The sequence below is a fragment of the Carassius carassius genome, chromosome 1, assembly GCF_963082965.1.
Source record: "Carassius carassius chromosome 1, fCarCar2.1, whole genome shotgun sequence".
In the NCBI taxonomy this organism is placed as follows: Eukaryota; Metazoa; Chordata; class Actinopteri; order Cypriniformes; family Cyprinidae; genus Carassius; species Carassius carassius.
In genome coordinates, this window is record NC_081755.1 from 22,377,545 (window position 1) to 22,402,237 (window position 24,693).

Below are 24,693 nucleotides of genomic sequence, written 5' to 3' on the forward strand. Positions count from 1 at the left end.
GAATCTTGTAGAGTAGAATTGTTTGTGGTGGGCGTAGACTGCGTTTGACCACGCCTTCGATTGGGCAACTCTTAAATCACACCACCGAGTCCCGCCTCTCTTCACGAAGCCCCGCCCATTCTACGCTCCAGTGGCGTGCACAGACCTCTGGAGGGTGGGGGAAGGGAATAAGCAACGTTACGAGATGACAATCGCGATCCGGGGCAGGACCGAGAGGGCACCTTAGCGTCCCCCCCGAACCCCCCTCCTCTCCCCCCGCCCCGTGCACGCCACTTGTACGCACCCATTCAAATTCGAATGGTTCAAGTTCAACCATCATATCTAGGTCCACCGCTTCACAAACATACATTTCCCCACAGCTTCACCTGAACACGAGTCCATCTACTCCATCAGAGCTATTCATTTAATACAAACACCCACAATAAAAACTTAACTAACACATTAAATAGAAAAGCGAGGGGCTTTAACCAGCTCATTGAGAGAATATGGAGAGCTCATTAATACTTTTACTGGCGGTTAATTTCTTCAGTCCTGTTCATACAGGTGAGTAAACAAGTTGACTTTATATTTAGGGATCTTTAATAATAGGGATAATTGAATATTTTTAAACATAATTCGTTTAGCATGTGAATGCATGTTAACTCATAGAGATTGTTTTCAGTGTTCTACACGTGTTAAGTGACGTTCAGATGACATTCACTTATGCTCATTTTGTTCTATTTACTATTATTCATGTATTACTTATGCTCGAGTTGTGAGTGATATTGTAATTTATAAGGTGGTAAATCTGCAAAGGAGAATCTATCAATTTATATATATATATATATAGGCGGTGTATGTTTATGTTCATTCTGCATCAGTGTTGGGAAGGTTACTTTGGAAATGTAATAGGTTACAGATTACAAGTTACCCTGTTTAAAATGTAATAGTAGTGTAACTTTTTCAATTACTTTATTAAAGTAATGTAACTAATTACTTTTGAGTACTTTTTGATTACTTTTCTAAATTTGTGAAAATTAAATAATAATAAATAAAATCATATACATCAACTCAAATACAGTTATCTAATAAGCATGTGACGTATTCTGTGTAATAAACTCCTGAAACATTGGTGTTTTTTTAAACTGCTGTTTCTTTGTATATGATGATAGTTTTCTCAAAATAAGTAAAATGCATGAAGTGACACAGAGCAGTTCTAGAAATTATGTTTATGTGCTTGTGTACTCCTATATTGAGACAGCAGAGGTTGAAAACACTGCGAGCTTCAGTAGCCCTATGTGTAGTAAATGAAACCATATCTTTGCCATTAATTTACAGGAGGGGCGGACTGGGAAAAAAAATTCAGACTGGAAAATTCAAACTCATACAAACAAATTCATGGACAAAACTATTTTTTGTATGGATAAAAAAGGTTTAAATCTTTCATTTGGGGACATGCAAAATAATTAAAAGTTCTCTCCTGAACTGCACCTTCACTTCTCTTTATTTTGCCCTGTTATCCATCTCTCTCATGACTTTAATACTCAAGATTGAACAAAACTATACTGTACAATACAATACTCTACAATACTACAATATCTTTATAGAAAAATCCTAATACTGTACATGAGTCATGTTTTTCCCTTACAAAATTGACCATGCTTTTATTAGCCTATATAAAAGTACAATAACCTTGTTTTGTTTTGCAAATGGATTTTTATTTATTTTTAAATAAATAAATTTGTAAAATAATTTTTGGTTACCACAGTTAAACAATAGTAACCATTTTCTCTGGATTATTAGTAAAATAACAAAACTTTAATTTTCGTAAGGGTTGTGTTGTTGTCTGTCGTAGCTTCCACAAAAAATCTGATTATTTTTCAACTAAATTACTACTGTAACATTACAACAGATAATAATGATGTCTTTTATATCGTATTTTGAGTGATGACTCATGAGCAACGTGCTGCTGCTTGATTAAATAAATAAATAAAAACACAAAGACAAAAAAAGCATCTTTACAGATGAAACTGACCTGAAACCCTGAACAGTAGTTCAGCTTTTCGGCTCCGCTGTGCGCTTCCACAGTGCACTCTATTCTCTCGCATTGATTACTCTGAGTCTGATCCAAACCGTTTGGCGGAGGCGCGGAGAGCGCGCGAGTCACGAGATTTAATTATCAAATGGCGGATTCGCAAATGATCGCTTTATTACATACGGCACGAATCGGCAGGCAATTATCCAATAATGATATTAAAATAGCGGGCCAAATCGGCTGCCAGGCCACTGGGAATTGTCCCGGTTCTCCCGGTGTCCAGTCTGCGCCTGATTTCCACAGACACACAGAACGTGCAGGAGTCATATGTTGCATTTTCGTGGCTTAATATTCACAGACACTAGTCGATTTCATGTTTTGATTCAAGTGTACTGACCTACTTTTGATTTAGTCATCCAAAATGAGGCATATTCCGTCCGCGTTAGGCATTTTGTTTTTATGACTGGATTCTACGACTGTGTTTCCGCATCCCGGAAATTATTAGGGCGTAGCCTATGTCTCAGAAAAGTCAGTGGGAAAGAAATCAGTTAAATCTGTATGTGTATGTGTGTAAATATTCAAATGTAATCCCCTTTGTAATCGTTAAAAATTTCATAAGTAACTGTAATTTAATTACTCGTTTTTTCTTAGTAACTGTAACTAATTACAGTTACATTAATTTTGTAATTAAATTACGTAACGCCGTTACATGTAACTAGTTACTCCCCAACACTGTTCTGCATTAATACATGATTGCACAACACAATAGGTATTTCCCTTTATGCATTAATGTAGTTAACTTAATTTCTCCCTGCTTTTTGGCTCCTACAAAATATATAGTGATTATTTTATTCTGCATATGTGTTTATGATGATGCTAAATGTTGTATTTCAAAGCTGTGATTGCTTTCTACAGAACTCAGTTTGCATCGTTCGCTTTTGTTTTGCTCGACATGAATGAATTCTCCAACCTCACTAAGCAGGAGAAATCATAGTATTGCCTTACAGTAACCACATGTGTTTATACTGTCCATGTGTCTGCTATAGGGGCCTCATTCCACAGTATTTTCGCACACATGCCTTTCCCAGAAGTTCTAAATCCTTTGCAGTGTATGATGTCACAGGGACCGTAGGACCGTAGACCCAAGGCATGAAGAACTGGCTTCCCACGCAAACTTATTTTCTTCTTATTTTCTACATTAGTGTAGATGAAAAGTTATAGCTAGAAAAAAATCAGTAAAGCACAGTAAAAACGTACAGAGAACTGAGTCTTCATTAGCATAATTGTTTGGGTGTAATTGTAGACATAATTAGGCTAACTATCTCTAGATTCTGCTTAGAAATAATTAGTTTATGGAGCTGTTCGGACTGTGCAGAGTAAAATAAAGCTGACTTCAGTTTAAAACTAACCACAGTTTGACTTTAGGTTCAGTGAAGTGAAATTATGTTATATATATATATATATATATATATATATATATATATATATATATATATATATATATACGGTGAATCTCTTAAAAATATGTACCAGGTCAAGTTTACCCCACAATGTTTTAATTACAGTAACTGCTGTTAGTGATAACACCAATTAAAAATGCAAAAGTAAAAGTCTTTAAATCAGACTTTGCATCATCTGAATTTCTTTGTTGGTTTGTTTAATTTTGGGGTTAAATGTACCCTGTTTCTAACATGATTTGACGGGTAGACCCATATGCTGGATTGACTCTTATGATCAGACAGATCATTTTTATTTCAAGGTTAATAGGTTAGGATAACCTTTGAGACACAAGAGAAATGTGCAAAGTATACTGTAGAAAGATAAGCTTCTGTTTTCTTGTTGGTATCTACATGTGTAAATGATGTCATGCAGACTATAGTGAAGCAAGAGCAATACACCACAAATATTCCATTAAATGAGAGAAGATAACCTTCTTGTATAGCCCAGAAGATTTCTTGAAGGTTTCTTATCAGTTACGATGCATTTTATTTTTTTTAGGCAATCTATGTTATAAACTAAGCCAGATAAACTTTCCATAACATCCTTGGCTTGGCTGCCACATGTCTTTCTCTACCCTGAAGCTGTCTTGATAGTAGGCTGTTTAGATAATAAGACACACTAGCGACATCCAAAAGAAAAGAAAAAACAGCCACGTTGCATTCTGTGGCCATCATCTTCAGTTGCATCTGTAAACAATGAACAATACATGGCACTTTGAAGTAGATCTGGATGATACAGGATTAGATTTTTTTTTTTTTTTTTTTTTTTCAAAACGGTTGACTAATTCAGGGTAACAATTTCGATTTGATTAACTACAACATGATTCAAGTTCTCTTTACTAAAAAATTGCTAAACTATTTGATTTATTTGATGCACAACATGGGTCTAAAGTGACCCGTATTTATTTCCTGTTATTTCAGTTATGTATGAGTGTTGCTTTGCTGAATCTCTGAAATAAATGTTTTTCTATCTTTTATTATTCCACATAGTTTTTAAATGTGTTGTTTTTTTACTCCCACAATAATTTTGTTTATTATTCTATCATTACTTTATATAGAAACACAGTTTTTGTATTTCTCCACCAGTTTTACACATGCGGGTCCAAAATGACCCGTATTTATTTCCTATGTTATTACAATCACACCTGAGTGATTCTTTGTTGAATCTTTGAAAGGAATGCAATTTATCATGTATTATTCCAAGTATTAATTAATTATCTTGTTTTTTATTTGTCCTTTCTTTAATTTATAATAAAACACTGCTTTTGTATTTCTACACCAATTTTACAAACTTGGGTCAAAAATGATAAAATATTAAAAATATTTTATAGTTTCAAAATAACAATAACATCACCTTTCAGCCTGTCACTATCATCCAAAAATTAAATATCAAACATAGATCAGGAGTGCTGTCATCAGTCATTTTTTTTTAATTTTTTGTCATGTTTGATAATATTTTTTATTTGAAACTTTTATTAATTGATTCTTTAAAAAAGACATGGCAAAACATTAAATTCAAACTAATCGATGAAACCAGAAAAAAAACGGCCAGCCAAGAGATGTATAATGTCAACCTAAGGTCATAAACGGTTTTTATATCAATGGAAGGTTTGTCTTTAAATACTGATAAGACCTGTCTAAATGTTACATTTGTGTAATCATTAATCCTTTTATGTCCACATTTCCATTATAAGATAGAATGATCCAACTCTGAATCCTGATCGGATGAGCGTAGTTGGAAGATGTTGTAAAATGGTTGCTATAATGTAAATATTTTTCTATATTCATTTGTGAAGTTGCCACATTGCTTGGCAACAGCCTGGTAAGGCTAATGAACTTTGAGATGATTCATTTTAAACATTAAAAATATTTAGCTAATAATATAAGTTATATTAATTTATGAATGGTTTGTTTAATACATGTTTTTTTACTTTAGTAATAAGCCACTTAAAGTTATGCTAAGTGATTTCACTACATTGGCATCTTTTGCGACCTCCACATTTGTTTTCAGAAAAAGGTGACCCAGATCCATTGAGCTGCTCATGCCATCAAAAGGCCATTGTCAACACATCATTATTTCCCTGACAACTATGAATACTAACTAATGAACGTCACGTGACTCTTCAACTTCTACTTGAGTGTCGCTGTGTGGTTTCAGAGAATGTTTTTTGATATCTTATCAATTTAAAAGTTTAATGCTTTAACTAAAAGTCAGCCATTTTTGCATCCAGCCAGTGTCATGTTTCTTTCTGTTTGCGTGTGACTTGTGTCATCATTTAAAAAATGGTGGTGGTGCTATATTTAAATTTGTTGAGCTAGCCTCCTCCTTAATTAAGATCTAGAAGGCCTCCCCTTACTGCCATTTTAGATTACAAAGCAGGAAAAACTTGAGACCATCTTTGTCCATACATGTTGCAGTTAGTAAATCGTAATGCAGTTACCAGTGTAAGCACTAGATTGTGTACAGTGCTATTGTGAGGGCTAAGAAAGATAATAAGGTGGAAAGCAAAACTGATTCTCCCCCTTTAGTATTTTAGCTTGTTATCTCGGTGACTTCAAATGACTAAAATAACATGCTTAAGGGGTTGGATAATGTGTCACTCATGTAAAGCATCACTTATGTCTCCATCTGACAGGTGCTTTGACTTGTGAACCACGGCAGTATCAGTGTGGCAATGGAAAGTGTATCACAGCGAGATGGGTGTGTGATGAAACTGATGACTGTGGTGACGGCACTGATGAACTTCCTGCTGCCTGCTGTAAGTCTTCCTCCATCTAAGATAAGTCAGTTGTCACGAACAGAGGGGAGAGAAATGTTGGTGTGACATTAATGATGCTAGGTGCAATGATCTATTTATGTAGTTAACTGTGTTTATCCATAGATTACAATTCTACACTCCACCTGGAAGCAGAGACAAATGTTTTCAAAAGTCTTTTAAACTACATTTTTCATTTTTTTGTGGTCACATGTACAAAATATAATTTCTCTAAATGACGTGGCAGTGAGTAAAATTCTGTACTGTTTTGCTTAAAATAAATACAATTTTAACACAATTTATAAAAATACATAAACGAAACAAGTGAATTTTGGCATCACAACATAATTTTGAATGTTTTAAAAAGTGGATATTCATTTTGAGATTTACACATGTTGTGTTTGTGTTTAGTTTATTTGTGTTAAATATTTTATTTTTGTTAAAAAATCAGTTGATCACTAGGTTACTTCAGTGTAAAAAGGTCCTATAAATGTTAAAATAAGCAGAGCAAGATCTTGCACAATTAAATATCCAATATCAACTGTCATAAAAAAAAACATAACTGATATTTGCTGGTAACTCATCATTACATCTTACATCCCTAGCTATGCACCGCTCATATTTTCTACAGAATTTTTTTTTTAATAATTTTCCCCTGTCTTTTCAGTGGCCAAGACCTGCAGACCCAGTGAATTCAGCTGTGGCGGGCGACTTAACCAGTGCGTGCCAAAGAGTTGGACGTGTGATGGCAAAGCGGACTGTGAGAACAGTGCGGATGAGGAAGGCTGTGGTGAGTGATATATTGAAGTTATGTGTATCTTTATGGTGCTGCCAGCGTGTACGTGTGTCTAAAATCTCTATCACCACTTACAGATCCTCGCCGGTGTCTGGATGGCGAGTTTCGCTGCGGTAGCGGCCAGTGTGTGACTGCCGCATTTGTGTGTGATGAAGAGAGAGACTGCGATGACGGCAGTGATGAAGTCTCCTGTCCGCCCACCACGTGTAGCTCCAACTCCTTCAGGTGCAACAATGCACAGTGTGTGCCTCGACTGTGGGTCTGTGATGGAGATGCAGACTGTGCTGATGGCTCAGACGAATTGCCTCAGAAATGCAGTACAGGGACGCCTAGACCTACCAAAAACCTCTGCTCCTCTATGGAATTCCATTGCGGCAGTGGGGAATGCATACACAGTAGCTGGAAATGCGATGGGGGAGAAGATTGTTTGGATCGCTCTGATGAGAAAAACTGCTGTAAGAAATAAGACTTGTTGATACTACTGACATACAAAGTTCTGTCATGAAACTCTAGATGGAGCAATTAGATAGGTCAGACTCAATCTGAGATTATGACATCATTAACAAATTGCGCAGCTGATTGGTTCTTTTTGTATCAGCAGCCAATGAGCTGCTACTCAGCATTCAAATATATGACTAGTGCTTGCTGTAGCAGTTGCAGCGTGCTTCAGAAACCCTCCAGCTTCCCCAGCTCCACCTGTCTAGATCAGCTGTGGAGTGTTTCCGTTAAGACCAAACACATTAACATTGCCGTGTACATTACCATGCCAATCCCTCTGAGAGTTGTCATGACAGAAATACAGATAATCTTTTCACGGTACAAACAAGGATACCAGGAAGACTCGTTCATCTTAGAATGGCAGTACCATGACTAAAATGATAATAAGTACACAGTGCACATTTTTTTATAGAAGGATAAAATGTACACAATTAATAATAATAATAATAATAATAAAAAAACTAAATTCACATTTCTTCTTTTAAGCCATTAAAAAAAGAAATGCCTTACTCCTTTAGAGTTCCATTATAAATGCATTACTGTAAATGCCTTTTTTGTTTCAAGTAATATATATATATATATATATATATATATATATATATATATAATGTTTAATAGAGTTAGTGGGAGCAGGATTGTGGACCAATAAGATTTAACATGGGTGGCACTACACAACAGAAATGGAACCTAATGTATTGATAAATTGGACACTCGTCGCGGTCACGGCAGATTTCTGTTATCGCTTTTAACTTTGTTACAATGTAATTTAAAAGCATCAGTAGCTATTTAATCCTAAAGACATAATAAACTATTTTTGCTTTCCAGCCTTGTCCACATGCCGACCGGATGAGTTCCAATGTGGTGACGGCTCTTGCATCCATGGCAGCCGGCAGTGCAACCATGTATATGACTGCAAAGATTTGAGTGATGAGCTGGGTTGTGTTAATGGTGAACCATACAGAATGAGCTCTTTACACAAAACCAATATGCTTCAGGTGTTATTCTGATGTGTTTAAATTTCTCCATTTTGATTTTCAGCAACCCATTGTGAGCCACCACACAGGTTTAAATGCCGCAGTGGTGAATGCATCAGCATGGAAAATGTTTGCAACAAGAAACGGGACTGTAGAGATTGGTCCGACGAGCCATTGCGAGAATGTGGTAAGTAAAAATGGCTTTCAAGAAGTTGCATTGCTTAAAATTACGTCAAAAACCAACCTGTGCTACAATATGTGATTTTCTAATTCACAGATTCTAATGAGTGTCTTTACAACAACGGGGGTTGCTCTCATATCTGTAATGACCTAAAGATTGGTTACGAGTGCCTCTGTCCCACTGGCTTCTGGTTGGTGGACAAGAGACGTTGTGAGGGTAAGACATTTAAATTAGTTCCCATACTGAATCATCTGGAAATCTGGTCATAGTACATTTCACAGACCTTGGTGCAGATCCAGTTCAAAGAATGATTTAATTTGTACTTTAATCTTATTTGCTTTTTCTGAACTGGAAATTAGGATAGAGTTTGTTCAGTAAGTCCATGCTGTTGTTGCCTGTCCTGATTCAGTGGTGTTACAGACACCGTTCTGAAGCAACAGAATTACTATTTTACTTCAAGCCCACATATTTGTTTGATTTCTCCAGACATTGATGAGTGTGCCAACCCAGACACCTGCAGCCAAATCTGCATCAACCTGATGGGTAGTTACAAGTGTGAGTGCGAGGATGGCTACCAGATGGACCCAGCCAGCAAGGCTTGCAAAGCTATTGGTACAGCTTTTAAACTTTCAAGTAGTCATTTCCCAGTTCCCATACTTGCATAGTGATAAACTCATACTCACAAAATGGTTCTGTAGGAACCATCGCCTACCTATTTTTCACCAATCGCCATGAGGTCAGGAAGATGACTCTGGATCGCAGCGAGTATACACGTGTTATTCCCCGTCTGAAGAACGTTGTGGCACTGGATATGAATGTTGCTTCCAGGGAGATCTACTGGTCAGATTTATCCCTCAAAAAGATATATAGGTAAATCTTTGGACTCGTGGTCAATCTTGAGTCTCAATTGTTTCTTACACAAACTGAGCTACCTGATATCATATTTTGTCTTTCTTTCCCAGAGCACCGATGGATACAGCAGATAACTCCTCCCAACACAGTGTTGTGATTGGCAGTGATTTAGATGCACCTGAAGGTATTGCTGTCGACTGGATCCACGGGAACATCTACTGGACAGACAGCATTAAAGGTGCCATCTCTGTGGCAACAGCGGACGGAAGCAGACGCAAGACTCTCTTCAAAGAAAACCTGGCCAAGCCACGTGCTATTGTGGTCGACCCTATTAAGAAGTATGTCAAGTCTCAGGGGATCTAAAATGTAGGGACAGACTACATGGGCAAGTGGTTAACTTTGTTAAATCTTCTCTGATATATTATAGCTTCTTGTTCTGGACTGATTGGGGCACACAGGCTAAGATCGAGAGAGGTGGTCTTAATGGAGGGGACCGCTATGCCCTAGTTACAGATAACATTGTCTGGCCCAATGGAATAACCCTTGGTATGAACATGTCCACTTACATAACTGTCCACAAAGCGTAACTTTGGTCTGACTCACTTTCTTGTCTTGTCCCATGCATAGACCTTTTGAACCAGCGTCTGTACTGGGTTGACTCCAAACTACACACTCTCTCCAGCATCAGTGTGCAGGGAGATGGTCGGCGTACTCTGATCATTGACCAGGGCAAACTTGCCCATCCTCTGGGTCTCACTGTTTTTGAGGTAACACTTTCATGCTGCTTTCAAACTTGTTGTTGGCAGACCTTGTTCCTTGTAAGAGGTTACCGGAATGCTCACTCAAGAATTTTCCATTGTCATTTTTAGGAGAAAGTGTTTTGGACAGATGTGAGCAATAATGCAATTCTAAGTGCAAATCGTGTGACTGGAAGAGACATCATGAATGTGGCCGAACACCTCTCGTCCCCAGAGGACATTGTCTTGTACCACAACCTCAAGCAACCGACTGGTATGTCGGCCATTATATAGTCATACATTTGATGGTACCTTCCCAGTCGCAATTCAGCTAATTGATTTTCCATCCAAAATGTGATAAAGTCTTCAGAGTAGTTCTGAACTTATTCTGAATGTCTTTCCAGGATTCAACTGGTGCAGGGTCAACAACGGTGGCTGTGAATTCTTGTGCCTGGCTGCCCCTCAAATCAATAGACTCTCACCCAAATACACTTGTGCCTGCCCAGACAACATGATGTTGGCCAGAGACATGCGAAAATGTGTTCAAGGCAAGTCCGTTTTGGTGCTTGTTGTCAAGACATGGAAATAAACTTAATGTTATTTCTGCTGATTTCTACATCTAACATTTGTGTTTTTATTTTGAGCAGCTGTAGTCACACCAGAACCTCCTGTCAAGCCCGAAATAGTTACAACTAGTCATCCTAAAGTACCTTCAAAGACAACTCCAAATCCTGCTCCTTCGATCCCTAAACAACCCACTCAACCTGTTCCAATCAAGCCATCCCAAAGCACAACTAAACTTCCTTTATCCACCCAGAAAGGTATGTCTTGCTTTATCCACCCAGACGTTACCATCAGTCCCTTTTTTTTCCTTTTCTTGGTAAATTAGACAAACCCATGCCCAAACCCAAATCTCAAGACCCTAGAGCAGGGGTTTAGCTCCAACCCCAGCTAATTATAGGGTTAGTTCACCTAAAAATGATTAATGTTGTTCCAAACCTGTAAGGCCTTTGTTCATCTTCTGAACAAAAATTACGATATTTTTGTTGAAATCCGGGAGCTTTCTGATGCTCCATAGACAGCAATGCAACTGACACATTCAAGATCCAGAAAGTAAGTTAGTAAGGACATCGTTAAAATAGTCCATTTGACATCAATGCTTAAACAGTGGTAATATTTTCTTAACCATAAGCTACAAGAATACTTTTTGTGTGCGAAGAAAACATATGATTTTATAATGATTTTATTCAACAATTTCAATTATTTATTTAATAATTCAATTATTCAATAATTCTTTTTTTCTTTGCGCACAAAAAATATTCCTCTAGGTTCATAAAATTATGGTTGAAGCACTGATGTCACATGGACTTTTTCAACGATGTCCTTACTACCTTTCTGGGTCTTGAACGTGTCAGTTGTGTTGCTGTCTATGGAGGGTCAGAAAGCTCTCGGATTTCATCAATACATTTCTTCATTTGTGTTTAGAAGATGAATGAATGTCTTACAGGTTTGGAACGACATACGGGTGAGTAATTAATGACAGAAATGTAATTTTTTTGGTCAACTAACCCTTTAAGGATTTTTCAAAGCATACTAAAAATGTCCAGGTGGGCATTGAACCATTCATATTACAGTTTTATTGAAATTTATGATCTGTTTTACAAGTTATTGTGATTTCTCTTTAGATGACCACTACAGTAATGTCAAAGATGCGTCTCAATCATCATCTTCCACACCGTTGGCCTTGTACATTTTGCTTCCTCTTGGTGAGTGCTTCAATGCAGATGCAAGCAATATAAAAAATGTGTAGTGTTCTGAAAGCCTGTGAGTAACTAACAAAGGGAACATTTTAATGCATTATGTACACAAAACTTAAAGTCGCAATGTAACAGATATAGTGAAAGATCTTTTCTGTTGTATGTCTCATCTTTTTAAAGCAATCCTGTGTTTGGTTGTGGGTGGTGCTGTGCTGTTCTGGAGAAAGTGGCGTCAGAAAAATACCAACAGCATTCACTTTGACAACCCAGTTTATCAAAAGACCACAGAGGACCAGGTGCATCTATGCAGAAACGATAGTTCTGATGGCTATTTTTACCCGCAGGTACGATATACTTTATAAAAAATAATTACTGTCTACACAACACAATATTTATGTTAGCCATACTTGCCAATGTCCTAAAGCATTGTTAACTTTATCGGTTTACTAATAAGCCTACTCAGACTACTGTCGGTATACAACTGTCTAATAATGATGGTCTTATTTTGCTTTCACAGAGACAGGTTGTGAGTATTGATGATGAAATATAATGCCAAAAGTCCATGTCAAAACTGATTTTTCAAAATAAGAGCCATATATGATGTCTTTCCTTCTTGGAAGTCAGTTCTGCAGTAAAACAACATTTGAGGGAACAGTGGAGATACAAACTGCCTTTTCACACAAGCCATCTGATGCAAGAAAACAATCCAGAGCCAATCCAAAAAAACAAACAAAAAAAATATGAAAACAAAGAAACCTCAGACAACAATGACCTCAGCTATCAAGGCTGCTTAGTATTTCACGTTATGTCAATTATGCAAAAAAAAAAAAATGAATATAGGTATATTTTAATAGCACTTAAAGTTTTTCAAGGTTTTATTCTCATGAGATTTCTAAGACAAAAACCTTTCTTTTTAAACAACAGCATGCAATTTTTCCAGAACATTTGTGTAATTGAATTCATAACTTAATTAAAGATGCAGTACATAGGCATTTAGGCAAATCTGGGCCATTTACCGTCATGAGCTGTGCAAAGTTGGTTTTTCTAATATTTTATGCCATTTTTTACAACATTTGCGGTTGTCAAGTTCTTATTGTTGTGGCAAAATGGTCAATTTTACTTCTGAAACTGGAAGTTCACGATAAAAAGACTGTCCAAAAGCAGCTCGATATCTGGCTGTTTTGTCATATGTGGTACTGATATCGAGCTTACTTTTCTTTTGCCTTTTAAAGCTCCTTATTATATGTGCCAATGATTCCAGTGATTTTTCTATGATTTTTATTTTTATCACAAACCTGTGTTTTATCACAAACGTTGTAATCAAGGTGATGTGTCAACTGTTTTACATTCTCAATGTGAATGTGTAAATAATGTATGTAAATATGTTTAATATTGCATATACATTGCATTTTTATTTTTAAGTATGCAGTATTGTATATAAAGAAATGCTTTATTTATTTTATTAATCTAGATCATTGGGTGATAATTGGCTTCCTTTGCTGTGTACTATGTCAACTGTTCATTTGTAAAGAATTTGTTTCTGTACATTCTGATTGATTAATTAGTGATGCATTTTCTGAGAAGCCAATCACAATTTCTCTTGGCCTGTGTGTAAACCTCACTTGAAATAAAAAAATTATAGATTTCACATGACTGTAGTTGTGTTTTTCATGTAAATGTGTCATGACAAACAGCTTTTTCAGGGCTATGCTTAAAAATGAATCCAATAAAATCCAATATTTCAGTGTAGTTTAGAGCTGCATAGGATGAAACAGTTTGTAGCTTCAATTTCAGCAGATGAGAAGATCAAGGGTCAATTCGTTTTCCCAGAGATCTGCTGAATGTATACCTTCATCTGGAGCACATGAGGCCCAGGCTGCCAATCACTTCTGCAAAATACCCACATCACAAAGACAGCTATAAATGTGAACCTAAAGGCCTTATTTTACACGTGTCTCTGCTTATAAATAAGACCACTTTCCTAGTGGATGCACATTATTCAGGTAGGTGTATAATGACCCATAAAACCACAAAGGAATGATAGTAAAGCCATGATTTCTGGAATTCCAGGAAAAGAGGTGATTTCCAGGAAAGGGAATTCTAGGAAAAGCTCAGTTTTCAGGCACCATGACATACCGACATCCTGGGAAAACTGATTAGTTGGGGCCTGTGGGTGGGTGGACCTCTTCGACCTGTACATGTTTTCGTCTAAGGCAACTGGGCAAACAGCTCCACCTCTGACATGTTTTGTTACCACTGATATTTCAGGCACTGAAGGGGCGACCAGAAAACCAGGCGTGGAATGATGTGGGCGGGATTTCATCTGAGTGTATGGCCGCTTTCTTTTACAAGCTTTTAAAAGTTCAAAGTGTGCATTGTTTGGTGGTTATGTTAGATAAAACATCCATTTGTGTTAATCTTTCGAATTATCTAATCTGTCTACTGTATTTACATCTAAAAATATATATTTATATATCACCATTGCTGAATTTATTTGATGAAAAGTATGGTAAAAATGTAATATTGTGAAATATTATTACAATGAACAATAATAAGTTTCTATTTGAATATATTTGAAAATATAGGCCCATTTAGTGTCACATTTTCCTTCAGAAATTATTGTAATGTGCTGATTTGCAGCTCAAGAAACATTTCTGATTAATATTATCACAAATCAAAAACAGTTGTGCTGCTTAATAGTTTTGAGGAATCCATGATTTTTTTTTCTTTTTTGAGAATTTGTGATTAAAAAAAAAACGGCATTTATATTTTATGAAATTATTATTATTTTATCTATTTGATGTGTCTTTGCTGAAAAGAAGAGCATTCATAAATTCTTACTGACCCCAAACTTTTTTTACTTTGTTTTTACTTTAGTGTATGTCCCAGCAAAACCGTTGTGTTGTACTGCTTTTGCCCTTTATATTTTATGGCCATAAAATTCAACTGTTTTTGGATCTGTGTCTTATTTGGCTTTGTTTTTTGCTAAAAAAAAACTGTTGTACAATCACAATCCAGACTGTCCAGAACAGCCCGTAATGGTTTTCTCTCTCGTAATCTCCCAGAAATCCCATTTTCTGACATTACTAATGATTAGCCTTAGATACCTGGACACTCTGTCACTGCACAATGTTTGTGTGGCGTGTTTGCTTTGTGACTGTGCTTGCCACAGTGATGACTGTTGGGCTTGGTGGTAAAATACACTTCTATTATCATTCTATCATTTACACAGCTCATCATTGAGTGTACAAGACAAAGAAATACAATTATATATATAAACACACACACTAATAAAAATAAACATCATTGTTGATCTGTAATTATGTGAAAAGGAGGATTCTACTCTTTGTTTCCTCTGCTCCACTTTATTCTGTATTAACTTTTTCTTCCTCTTAGTCTTAACTGTCAAGTTCAAGAAAGTGAGTGAAGTGACATTCAGCCAAGTATGGTGACCCATACTCAGAATTTGTGCTCTGCATTTAACCCATCCGAAATGCACACACACAGAGCAGTGAGCACACACACACACACTGTGAGCACACACCCGGAGCAGTGGGCAGCCATTTATGCTGCGGCGCCCGGGGAGCAGTTGGGGGTTCGATGCCTTGCTCAAGGGCACCTAAGTCGTGGTATTGAGGGTGGAGAGAGAACTGTACATGCACTCCCCCCACCCACAATTCCTGCCGGCCCAGGACTCGAACTCCCAACCTTTCGATTGGGAGTCCGACTCTCTAACCATTAGGCCACGACTTCCCCATGAAGGAGGCCAGAGGCTAATCAACACTGAACTGTGACAGAAAACATCAGAGCAGTGAATAATAGGTGAAAGCTGAACTCTGAGCTACTTCTGTTTTGTCATGTACCTTGGCCTCCTGCCATGCCTATATGTAGGAAAGTGGATTGTTTACCTTTCTCTTTAGTCTGCAGTTAGTGCACCTTGAGTCAGACAGAGGGGCCAGAGCAGGGGCCACCGAGAGGATGACAGATATTTGGGTATTGTTCTTAATAATATTATAGGATGTGTATAGGATTAATTAACATTATATATAATTGATTGCTTATAAATTCATATTATAATCTTATTTTACACAATAATTAATTATTTCGATATAGTTATTATATTATTTTAATTATATATTACTATTACATTATAATTAATATAATGTTTTTATTATTATTATTATTAATTTTTTCATTAATTTGTTATTATTATTAATAATAATAGTAATTTAAACGAGATCAAAACCAATTTCAGACGAACTTTTTAAAATTATTTTACATGATATTCTGCCCTCTAGTGGTCTGACCGTCTGACTGATCCCCGCTTCTCCACAAGTGCCATCTGAACTTTTCATTTAAAATTAGGATTTTTATCAAGCTCCTATGCTTAGGTTGAGTCATTTTACTTAAATTGCAATGTGCAGGTCCTTTTCCAGGCTATTAAAGTGAAATAACTGAACATAAATATAGGTATATATATACATATATATATATATATACCTTTTATGTTCAGTTATTTCACTATAAGTTTATATATATATATATATATATAAGTATATATATATATATATATATATATATATATATATATATATATATATATATATATATATATATATATATATATATATATATATATATATATATATATATATATATATAAACAGTACACACACATGTATATATACTATGTAAACAAATTCCTTTATTTTGGATGCGATGAATGGTTTGACAGCAATTATTTGATCAAATCATATAAATGATACAAAAACATTGTTTTCATTTAAAATGTTTCTCCACACATCAAACCTTTTCTTTGTGCTTGTCTATTCCTGCTCTCTGAAGGACAATGAGGAAGCTGACTATGTGGAGTGGCTGAAGGATCAGACGGATCTGGAGGACGAGGAGGAAGTTAAGGACATGGTCAGGGTTTTACTTCGGTATTAAGATATTTAATGGATAACTAAAGGCCTTCCTCACTCTTGCTCTTTTCTGATCTAGAAATACCTGTGTGACTACTGGAACAACCCCGAGCTAGACGAGAGAGAGTCTTTCCTGCGAGATTACGTGCTCAACAAGGGCTGCCTAAGGGAGGATGAAGAAGATAGGTGGGGTTTGTCTATAGTATTACAGCAAGTGATGAACACACATGAATATAAATAGACATTTGAATGTGTACCATTACTCCAGTCTTCAGTGTCACATGATCCTTCAGAAATCATTATAATATTCCGGTTTGCTGCTATCTGAAATCTTACCATCCCCAAGCTTTTGTATCTCTGTGTCTGTCGATGCTTTTAGGATCCCCACCTATAATGAGCTGATGCAGGATGAGGTGGATGACTCGGAGGAAGAAGGAGAATCATTCCTGCGTAAACAGGAAGACTTTGAAAGGCATTACAACTTCCGCTTTGAGGAGCCTGATGCTGGAAAGGTTAAAGGTGATTTGTCATTAACATCTTTGTTATACAGCGGTCTCCAGTGAAGAGCAAAGCTCTTTTTTTAATTGTCATTATTATTACCCATCAAACCGCTGTTCCTCCACAGATCAAAACATATCCTCGCAACATCACCACATCTGTCCGGAGCAAAGATGACAGAAGAAAGAGGAAGAGGGAGGAGGTGAAAGAGAGGAAGAAAAAGGTAAACTAATCTTACTGCTTTTCAGGATTCTTTGATGAACAGAAAGTTGAAAAGAGCAGCATTGATATGAATTAGACATATTTTGTAACACTATAAAAGTCTTTTACTGTCACTTTTGATCATTTTAATGTGTCCTTGCTGAATAAGGTATTCATTCTTTTAAAAAAAACTTATTTGTTTTCACACTTAATGTGACCAAACAGCATCAGCTAGAGCTGTCAGCTGAGAATCAGAATTGTTTAATTAATATCCCTAACGTGTCTCACAGGAGAAGGAGCAGAAGAAACAGAGGCTGAAGGAACTGAAGAACCTGAAGCAGGCAGAGACTCCTACCAAAAACCCAAAGTTTTGTGATATAAATATGTTGTGTTAGAAAACTGGAACTGGGACACATGGGTCGGTAATTAGGAAAATGAGGAAGAGTATGGAGATGAGGAAGATTATGCTGCAGAGAAAGACTATGAACCTGACTATGAGGATCCTGACTTTATAGTAAGACCGCTTCTCATTAATAAAGGGCTGGTTCACCCAAAAATTATATTTGTGTCATTAATTACTCACCCTCATATGTTGTTCTAAACCTATAAGACCTTCGTTCATCTTCAGAACACAAATTAAGGTATTTTTTATGAAATCCGATAGCTTTCTGACCCTGCATAAACAGCAAGCATATTACCACGATCGACGTCCAGAAACGAAGTACTATTACTACAGAAAAGAAGGTGAGTAATTAATGACAGAATTTTCCAGATAGTGCTGCAATACAGAAGCAGCACACGACTACTGTGTTCACACCTGAAGTCTCTTGGGTAGATGGATGCTGACTATGACCCAAGTCAACAGCCCATTTCTAAAAAGAAGAGAAAGAAAGAGAGACAGGAGAAGAAAAAGAAGACCAAAGAGGACACCCCTCTAATGGGAAAGAAGAGGAAGAAGTGCCACTTTGCAGAGATCATCACCAAAAGCAAGCCAGTCTTTGATCCAAGTGAGTACTGGAGGTATATTAAGGTTTTTAGACACTCCCTCTATCTGTCATTGGTCAGTCAAGAAGGAAACCCCGCCCACATTTACCCTGCTGTATTTATCTATAATCTTCTTTGTCCATTCTGATCATGTTTCCAGAGGAGAAAACAGGAGAAAGGGGAGGAGAAAACTCTGAGCAGTATCTGGACGAGTACTATAAACTGAATTATGTGGATTACTTGACTTGCAGATTTTGCTATAGAGAAGTTGTACCAAATGATTTTGGTCTGACCACTGATGAGGTGAGGGGCTACGAGCGACCGTCATGTGTCTGGATGATGACTGATTCTGAGTTCTGTGCTGATGAGTGATTGTGTCTGACCTGGTGTTGCTGTTCCTTTGGGAGTAACTCTGACCAGGGTCTGAGGACAGTAATCTTCTCTCTGAGCAGATCTGCACTGGAAACCACTGGTGTACATTAGCATTTTGTCACATTTAAATCATAGAGCATTTGAAAGCTGCGAAAATCTTTCAGTGGTGATGCTGGAGGTTTATGTGTATTTTATAGGGATGCCAAGTATTTGAGGCCAATATTCTGTTATGCACATCAGTCTGTTCATTTTGCCCAAAACATAATTGACTTTTATTGTATTTAGTGTTTTATGAATGTATATGTTTAGTAATAATTACATTTATAAATAATTACATTGATATATTTATAAATGAAATAATAATTTTGCATTATGTTATTGTTAAATTTGGTAAAGTGTCAAAATGGTCCCGTTCTATGGCTTTGTCCCAAAAGTTTTCTCAGTCCTTCAGAAGTGTTCACAACCGTGGGAAGAAAAGACACGACAGACACAAGTTCTGAGTATACCTTCAAATTTTTATTGTTATACACTGAGTTTATATAGGATAAAATAAAGGTGGTATGATCTTTTTTGACCTATGAAATATGGATTACATATGTGTTGGATATAAGCCAAAACAACAAGTTATATAAAACATAATACATGTGATCAGGAATAACTGGACAAATAAGGAATAATACTGGCTCTGAGCCTTTCAACTTTAGGCAAAGGTTAGACTGAACTCCACAACCTGGGCCTAAAAGGTCCCCCCACCAATATTCACCGATTCACCTTTAGGTGAATTATCTGCGCATGCGCGTATACATTTGGGTAAAGAGACATAAGACTAAAGCATAGAGAGAGAGAAAACACAGATGGGAGGAGGGAGACAAGGAGAGAGATACACGTCATATGTAGGAAAAACAAGAAACATCTGTGGAAGAGGACGAGTAAAGGAGGATTGCAAAGAGGCAAACTCACAATAATACCTGACAGAGATCATGAAATAATCTAACAGTTATTTATATATATATACACTACCATTTAAAAGTTTGGAGTTCTTCTGCAAGGAGAAATTAAAGGGATACTTTTTATCATATACTAATTTATAATAATATTGCTGGTTTTAGTGTTTGTTGGTTTTTTATTCAAATAACAAGCCTTTGAACAGTAATGTATATACATAATTTCAGAATGTTAGTTTAGAAAACTGTTCTAACAAACTCACAATATTGCTGTTTTTAATTTATATTTGATCAAATAAATCACCTGAGCATAAGTGACGACTTTCAAAAACATAAAAAAACTGACCCCAAATATTTAATCAGTAGTTATTATTAGTAGATTTTTTTTTATTTTTGTTTATTCTGTTATTCCATGTTTTCCATATGAGTGAGTGTTCCTTTCAACATCGTGTTCATGACACAAGCTATAAACATATAAACCTCACACAAATGAGACCGAGCTTTTTCAAGAACCACACTCACCTCCCCATCATGAGTGCATGTGTTTTACTGTGTTTGTGCTACTTTACACCGGAACGAAAGTGAGGAGGAGCAGAAGGAGCTCAAAGGGAAGGGGGGTAAGAAGAGAAGGGATCGTCTAAAGAGGTCTGAGGTCAATGTGGAGAAAATAGATCGGACAGAAGATGCATCTGAAAGCGCTGCAGTTGACGGCTTAGACCAAACAGACCCCCAGGAGCTCAAAGACATCGCTGCACAGGAAGAACGGGAGAATGATGAGAAGTTCCTGGTTCCTAAGAAAAAGATGAAGTGGAAGGAGACTGCTGTAACTCCCAAAGAGGAGATGGGCAAGGAAAGGACTGACAAACCTTGTTGGCTTCAAAAGAAAACGAGGCGCCGAGGTGGACACCTACTTTCCAGGTCCATGACAGTGAAGATGGCTGGAAGAGATTTCAGCAGACAGAGACTCCAAGCCTACAGGCTGAATCCAAAGAGACTGCACTTCAGAGAGCTGTACAGACAGAAGAGGAAAAGCAGGAGAAAAAGAGCAAGCAGTGATGCTTCAAGTAAACCATTTAGAGTTTGTGTTTGGCATGTGTTTTTTTTTTTTTCCAGAAACCATGAAATAATAGCTTTCTCATTTTCTATTACAAGGCTTGAATCTTGAAGGTTTCTGGTTCACCATTGTTTCATGAATATGAACTTTATCTGTGTTCTTAAAAAGTTGTAGTAGAAATAAAGACACTTCTTTCACATTTCCTTTTTTTAATATTATGTGTTGACCACTCTGCTCCGGGAAATGAAAAACACTATATTATGGTCTTCAGACTCACTTTTAAAATATAACAAATCCAAATATTTCATTGTTTCAGCTTTCAGTAGCAAGCATAGAATCACTGCAACCTATAAAACTCTTTATTCAGAGAGAAAACATGTTCATTTCGTAACAACCCACGTTAAAAAATACTATGGTAATTTATAGTGAATACTATTTGAACCATACTACAGTAAAGTGTATTACTCTGTATTTACAAAACTGTGTTAATGAATGCTACAGCATACTAGTATTCACTATAGTGAACTGATAATAAATGCTATGAAGTGTTTAGTTGTAGAAAACTCAGCCTAATATTTTTTCCTGCATGTCATGTGCGGGGCTCCTTATGAATGTATCCACTGGCAAAACCGGGTAAAACATGAAAAACAACCCGCGGCAAGAGCGTTAAAGTAGCACTTGCCAACACTGCGTGAGACGGCTATGGTTTTGGTTTTGACGTGTTGACTAGCTCGGTTTAGGTATCTCGAATAGTTGCCTGACAGTAGATTTAGCGTCTATTTAAAAGAACCTTCAATATATTAGAAGAACTATATAAATATATAAAAGTGGATTGTATGTATCATGTAATGTATTAAAACACTGAGCGTGATGGGGGTGAAAACGAGAGCTTGAAGTACTGAAGCTGATTTTGATTCAGGCGCGTTTCTGGAAAGCTTCACAAACAGCCGCCAGTTTGAAATCCGTGTAAGCGGCGCATGTATTGGGTGAGACTGTTTACTCTGAAATATACTGCAATAAAACACCATGTTGTGTGTTAGTAAGTGTTATTTAGAACAGTGTTTTAAAAGTCATTTAGTTGACTAAATCAGTAAATCGTGCATGTTTGTTTGTTTTCAGATAATGTTTTTCAGGTTTGCTCAACAGCAGTCTGTAATATTATTTATAATATTTTGTACTAGACTATATACAGTACATTAACAGCTAATAGAGCGACTAAATTATGATTCGCAGTTCTTTTTGTTTTAAGAGGTTTTGTTGAATGTGTAAAAGTAAAGCATCAATAAAAATGCGTTATAACGTTAAGCATAATGTTCTGCATTGTATGCCGTGTATGGAGGTATATTATAGCTGTAGATTAATGAGATATTTAATAAAAATAAAAATATTTTTGGGAACTAAAAACTAAAAAGCACAGCTGAAAATAAAATATTGGTAATTTGGTGACTAGGGTATTATTGCTTGTATTAAAAAAAATCTTGTTAAAGCACTGAAAAATACCTAACATATAAAGCTGAACTGTTAATTAAAATGTAGCCTTCATGTTTCTGTTTTGATGTCCAGTTAAAATGCATTGACTGTAACTAAATATAAAATATTCATCCGTTTTATATTGCTTGTCTCATTTGTAAGTTGTGGCATATAGCTTGACCTCTGTATGTGCTGCATTTTTCTGCAGAAGCATTATTAATGCAGACATGTTACAGAACGATGCGATGCATAAGGAAGACCTTGAGAAATCAGGGGAAGCATTGATCGAGTTGATCGAGAGCAGTAAGGCAGAGAGCATTCTCCGAGGAGCGAGAGAGAAGCTGCAGCAGTTCTTCAACCACCACATCAAGACCAAGAAGACCACAGACGAGCTCTTAGATGGTCTTATTTCAGTACCACTTTTAACTTACTTATTAATATTAACTTAACAAAATAAAAATTTTTCTGTGTTGTCTTCCTTTTAAAGATCTTGTACATGCAGAGGAAGTGGTCGGTCAGAAGCTTCTGGATTTAGAGCAGCGTAAGAGCCATATGGTGCAGGAGATCGAGAGGACGGAGCTGGAAGTACAGCGGAGCCGCTCCAAAAGCCAAATCCTGGACTCAGAGCAGGAGTATCCTTACTGGAGACCAGAACCAGAACCAGCTCTTGTTATAATAACTGGCCGTATCAGAATCAGAATGAACTTTATTTGACAAGTGTGTGCACTCGTACACAATGAATTGGTTGTGTTTTTCAGGAGCTCTGGGTGCATTCTTACATATAACACAAGAGAATAAAAAAAAACCATTTAAATAAAAATTAAGAAAACAAACAAAAAATTCCCTAACGCATGGGTCAGATTCTTGCTGAAAGAGCTGGAAAGACTCCGAGATACTGAGCCAGAAATTCAGACTCTGCAACAGGAAGTGGATGAGGACACAACCGAGGTCATTCCTTCAGCCATGTAAGCAAGACTGAGCTGGCTTTACTTCACCTTGTGTTTCTGATATTATTCAATGCCCCATAATGCACAGGGTTGTAGAGTTACAGAATACATGCAACTTATGCATTTAAAATACAAAATATGAGTAACTTTGTCATTATAGTTACACTTTTAATAGGTAGTAATCAAATTACTAGGGATATAACAATTCACTCAACTCACGATTCGATTCACGATTTTGAGTTATTTTAAATATAACTATAATAATGTACTAATATAGCACTTCATGAAAACAAAACAAGGATTTGTCTGTGTTCTTTCCATTTAAAAAACTGCATTTTAATCCTGATCCAAACACAAATGCTGCATACATGCATACATGGGTGGGTGGAGCTTGGGGCTAAGAGGGGTGTGGCTTAGGGACACAAAAACTTTACAACAATTGTAAACTAAAGAGCAAATCATGTAATGATTTTCTGCTCATAAGTTTCATTCCCCTTGCAGAATGTGCACAATTTAAATATATTTTTTAATATATATAAAATAAGAGGGTCATAAAAATAGCATGTTATTTTTATTTAGCTATTTCACGTAACAGACGTTTACTTATATACTCCACATGACAAAAATACTAAATTTATTTAAAAAAATGCCCCATTCAGAAATGTAAAAGCCTTTGAATCTTAACAATCTGTCATTACTTATATGTACAACACATATCAATATTAATAATAGATAGACCATGGCAAAAGCTCGTAAAAGGGTGTGGAGGAGGCAATCTATAGTGCCACATTTTGTCAAAAGTGGGGGGGAGGGTCCGTTTTAGCTACAGACACCAAACTCTGTACATAAATTGTGCTTATTAAGACAGAAAACTTTCTAATCCACAGTCATCAGCTACGACTAACAGGAAGTCGGCTATTTTGATTTGAATATGGATTTTTGGAAAAGGATTAGTTCACCAGAATAAAGTAAACATTAAGTTTTTAAGAAAAACATTCCAGTATTTTTCACCATATATTGTAATGGTTCCCAATGGGTTGAAGGTCCAAAATGCAGTTTCAATATAGCTTCAAAGGACACAATTCCAGTCGAGGAATAAGAGACTTACCTAGCGAAACTTAAACTGATATAGTTTTTAACCACGAATGCTGGTCTTGCTCTAGCTATGTGATGCTATGTGACGTAGGAAAAGTCACACATGGTTAGTTCTTAGTCTGTGTACTCCGGCTCAAAAGGG

At 36.5% G+C, this 24,693-nt stretch overlaps 1 protein-coding gene, 1 long non-coding RNA gene, 1 other non-coding gene and 1 pseudogene across 3 annotated transcripts; all 4 read left to right on the top strand.

The window, feature by feature from the left end:
- The first annotated feature begins 288 nt into the window (after positions 1-288).
- Positions 289-12,863, top strand: LOC132141857 (low-density lipoprotein receptor-like). Its single transcript, XM_059551522.1, has 18 exons — positions 289-543; positions 6,150-6,272; positions 6,937-7,059; positions 7,143-7,520; positions 8,389-8,511; positions 8,602-8,724; positions 8,815-8,934; positions 9,205-9,330; positions 9,417-9,588; positions 9,681-9,908; positions 9,998-10,116; positions 10,198-10,337; positions 10,440-10,581; positions 10,712-10,855; positions 10,955-11,128; positions 11,993-12,073; positions 12,245-12,408; positions 12,582-12,863. The coding sequence occupies exons 1-18, from the start codon at positions 486-488 to the stop codon at positions 12,612-12,614; spliced, it is 2,571 nt and encodes an 856-aa protein (XP_059407505.1). The 5' UTR covers positions 289-485; the 3' UTR covers positions 12,615-12,863.
- Positions 12,864-14,331: 1,468 nt separating this feature from the next.
- LOC132111372 (uncharacterized) lies at positions 14,332-15,898 on the top strand. The gene is made up of 3 exons (XR_009424796.1): positions 14,332-14,393; positions 15,461-15,487; positions 15,830-15,898. It is a non-coding gene; the product is annotated as an uncharacterized LOC132111372 (long non-coding RNA).
- A 105-nt stretch (positions 15,899-16,003) lies between these two features.
- On the top strand, positions 16,004-23,309 carry LOC132112739 (protein KRI1 homolog; annotated as a pseudogene).
- LOC132154143 (Z30 small nucleolar RNA) lies at positions 19,026-19,121 on the top strand. The gene has a single exon (XR_009437086.1). It is a non-coding gene; the product is annotated as a Z30 small nucleolar RNA (small nucleolar RNA).
- Positions 23,310-24,693: the final 1,384 nt, after the last annotated feature.

Excerpts from the sequence above, each read along its gene's own strand:
- LOC132141857 (XM_059551522.1), top strand. The coding sequence starts at position 486 with ATGGAGAGCTCATTAATACTTTTACTGGCGGTTAATTTCTTCAGTCCT. Across the intron at positions 7,060-7,142 it reads TGCGGATGAGGAAGGCTGTG|ATCCTCGCCGGTGTCTGGAT; the intron begins GTGAGTGATATA and ends CACCACTTACAG. Across the intron at positions 11,129-11,992 it reads TCCTTTATCCACCCAGAAAG|ATGACCACTACAGTAATGTC; the intron begins GTATGTCTTGCT and ends ATTTCTCTTTAG.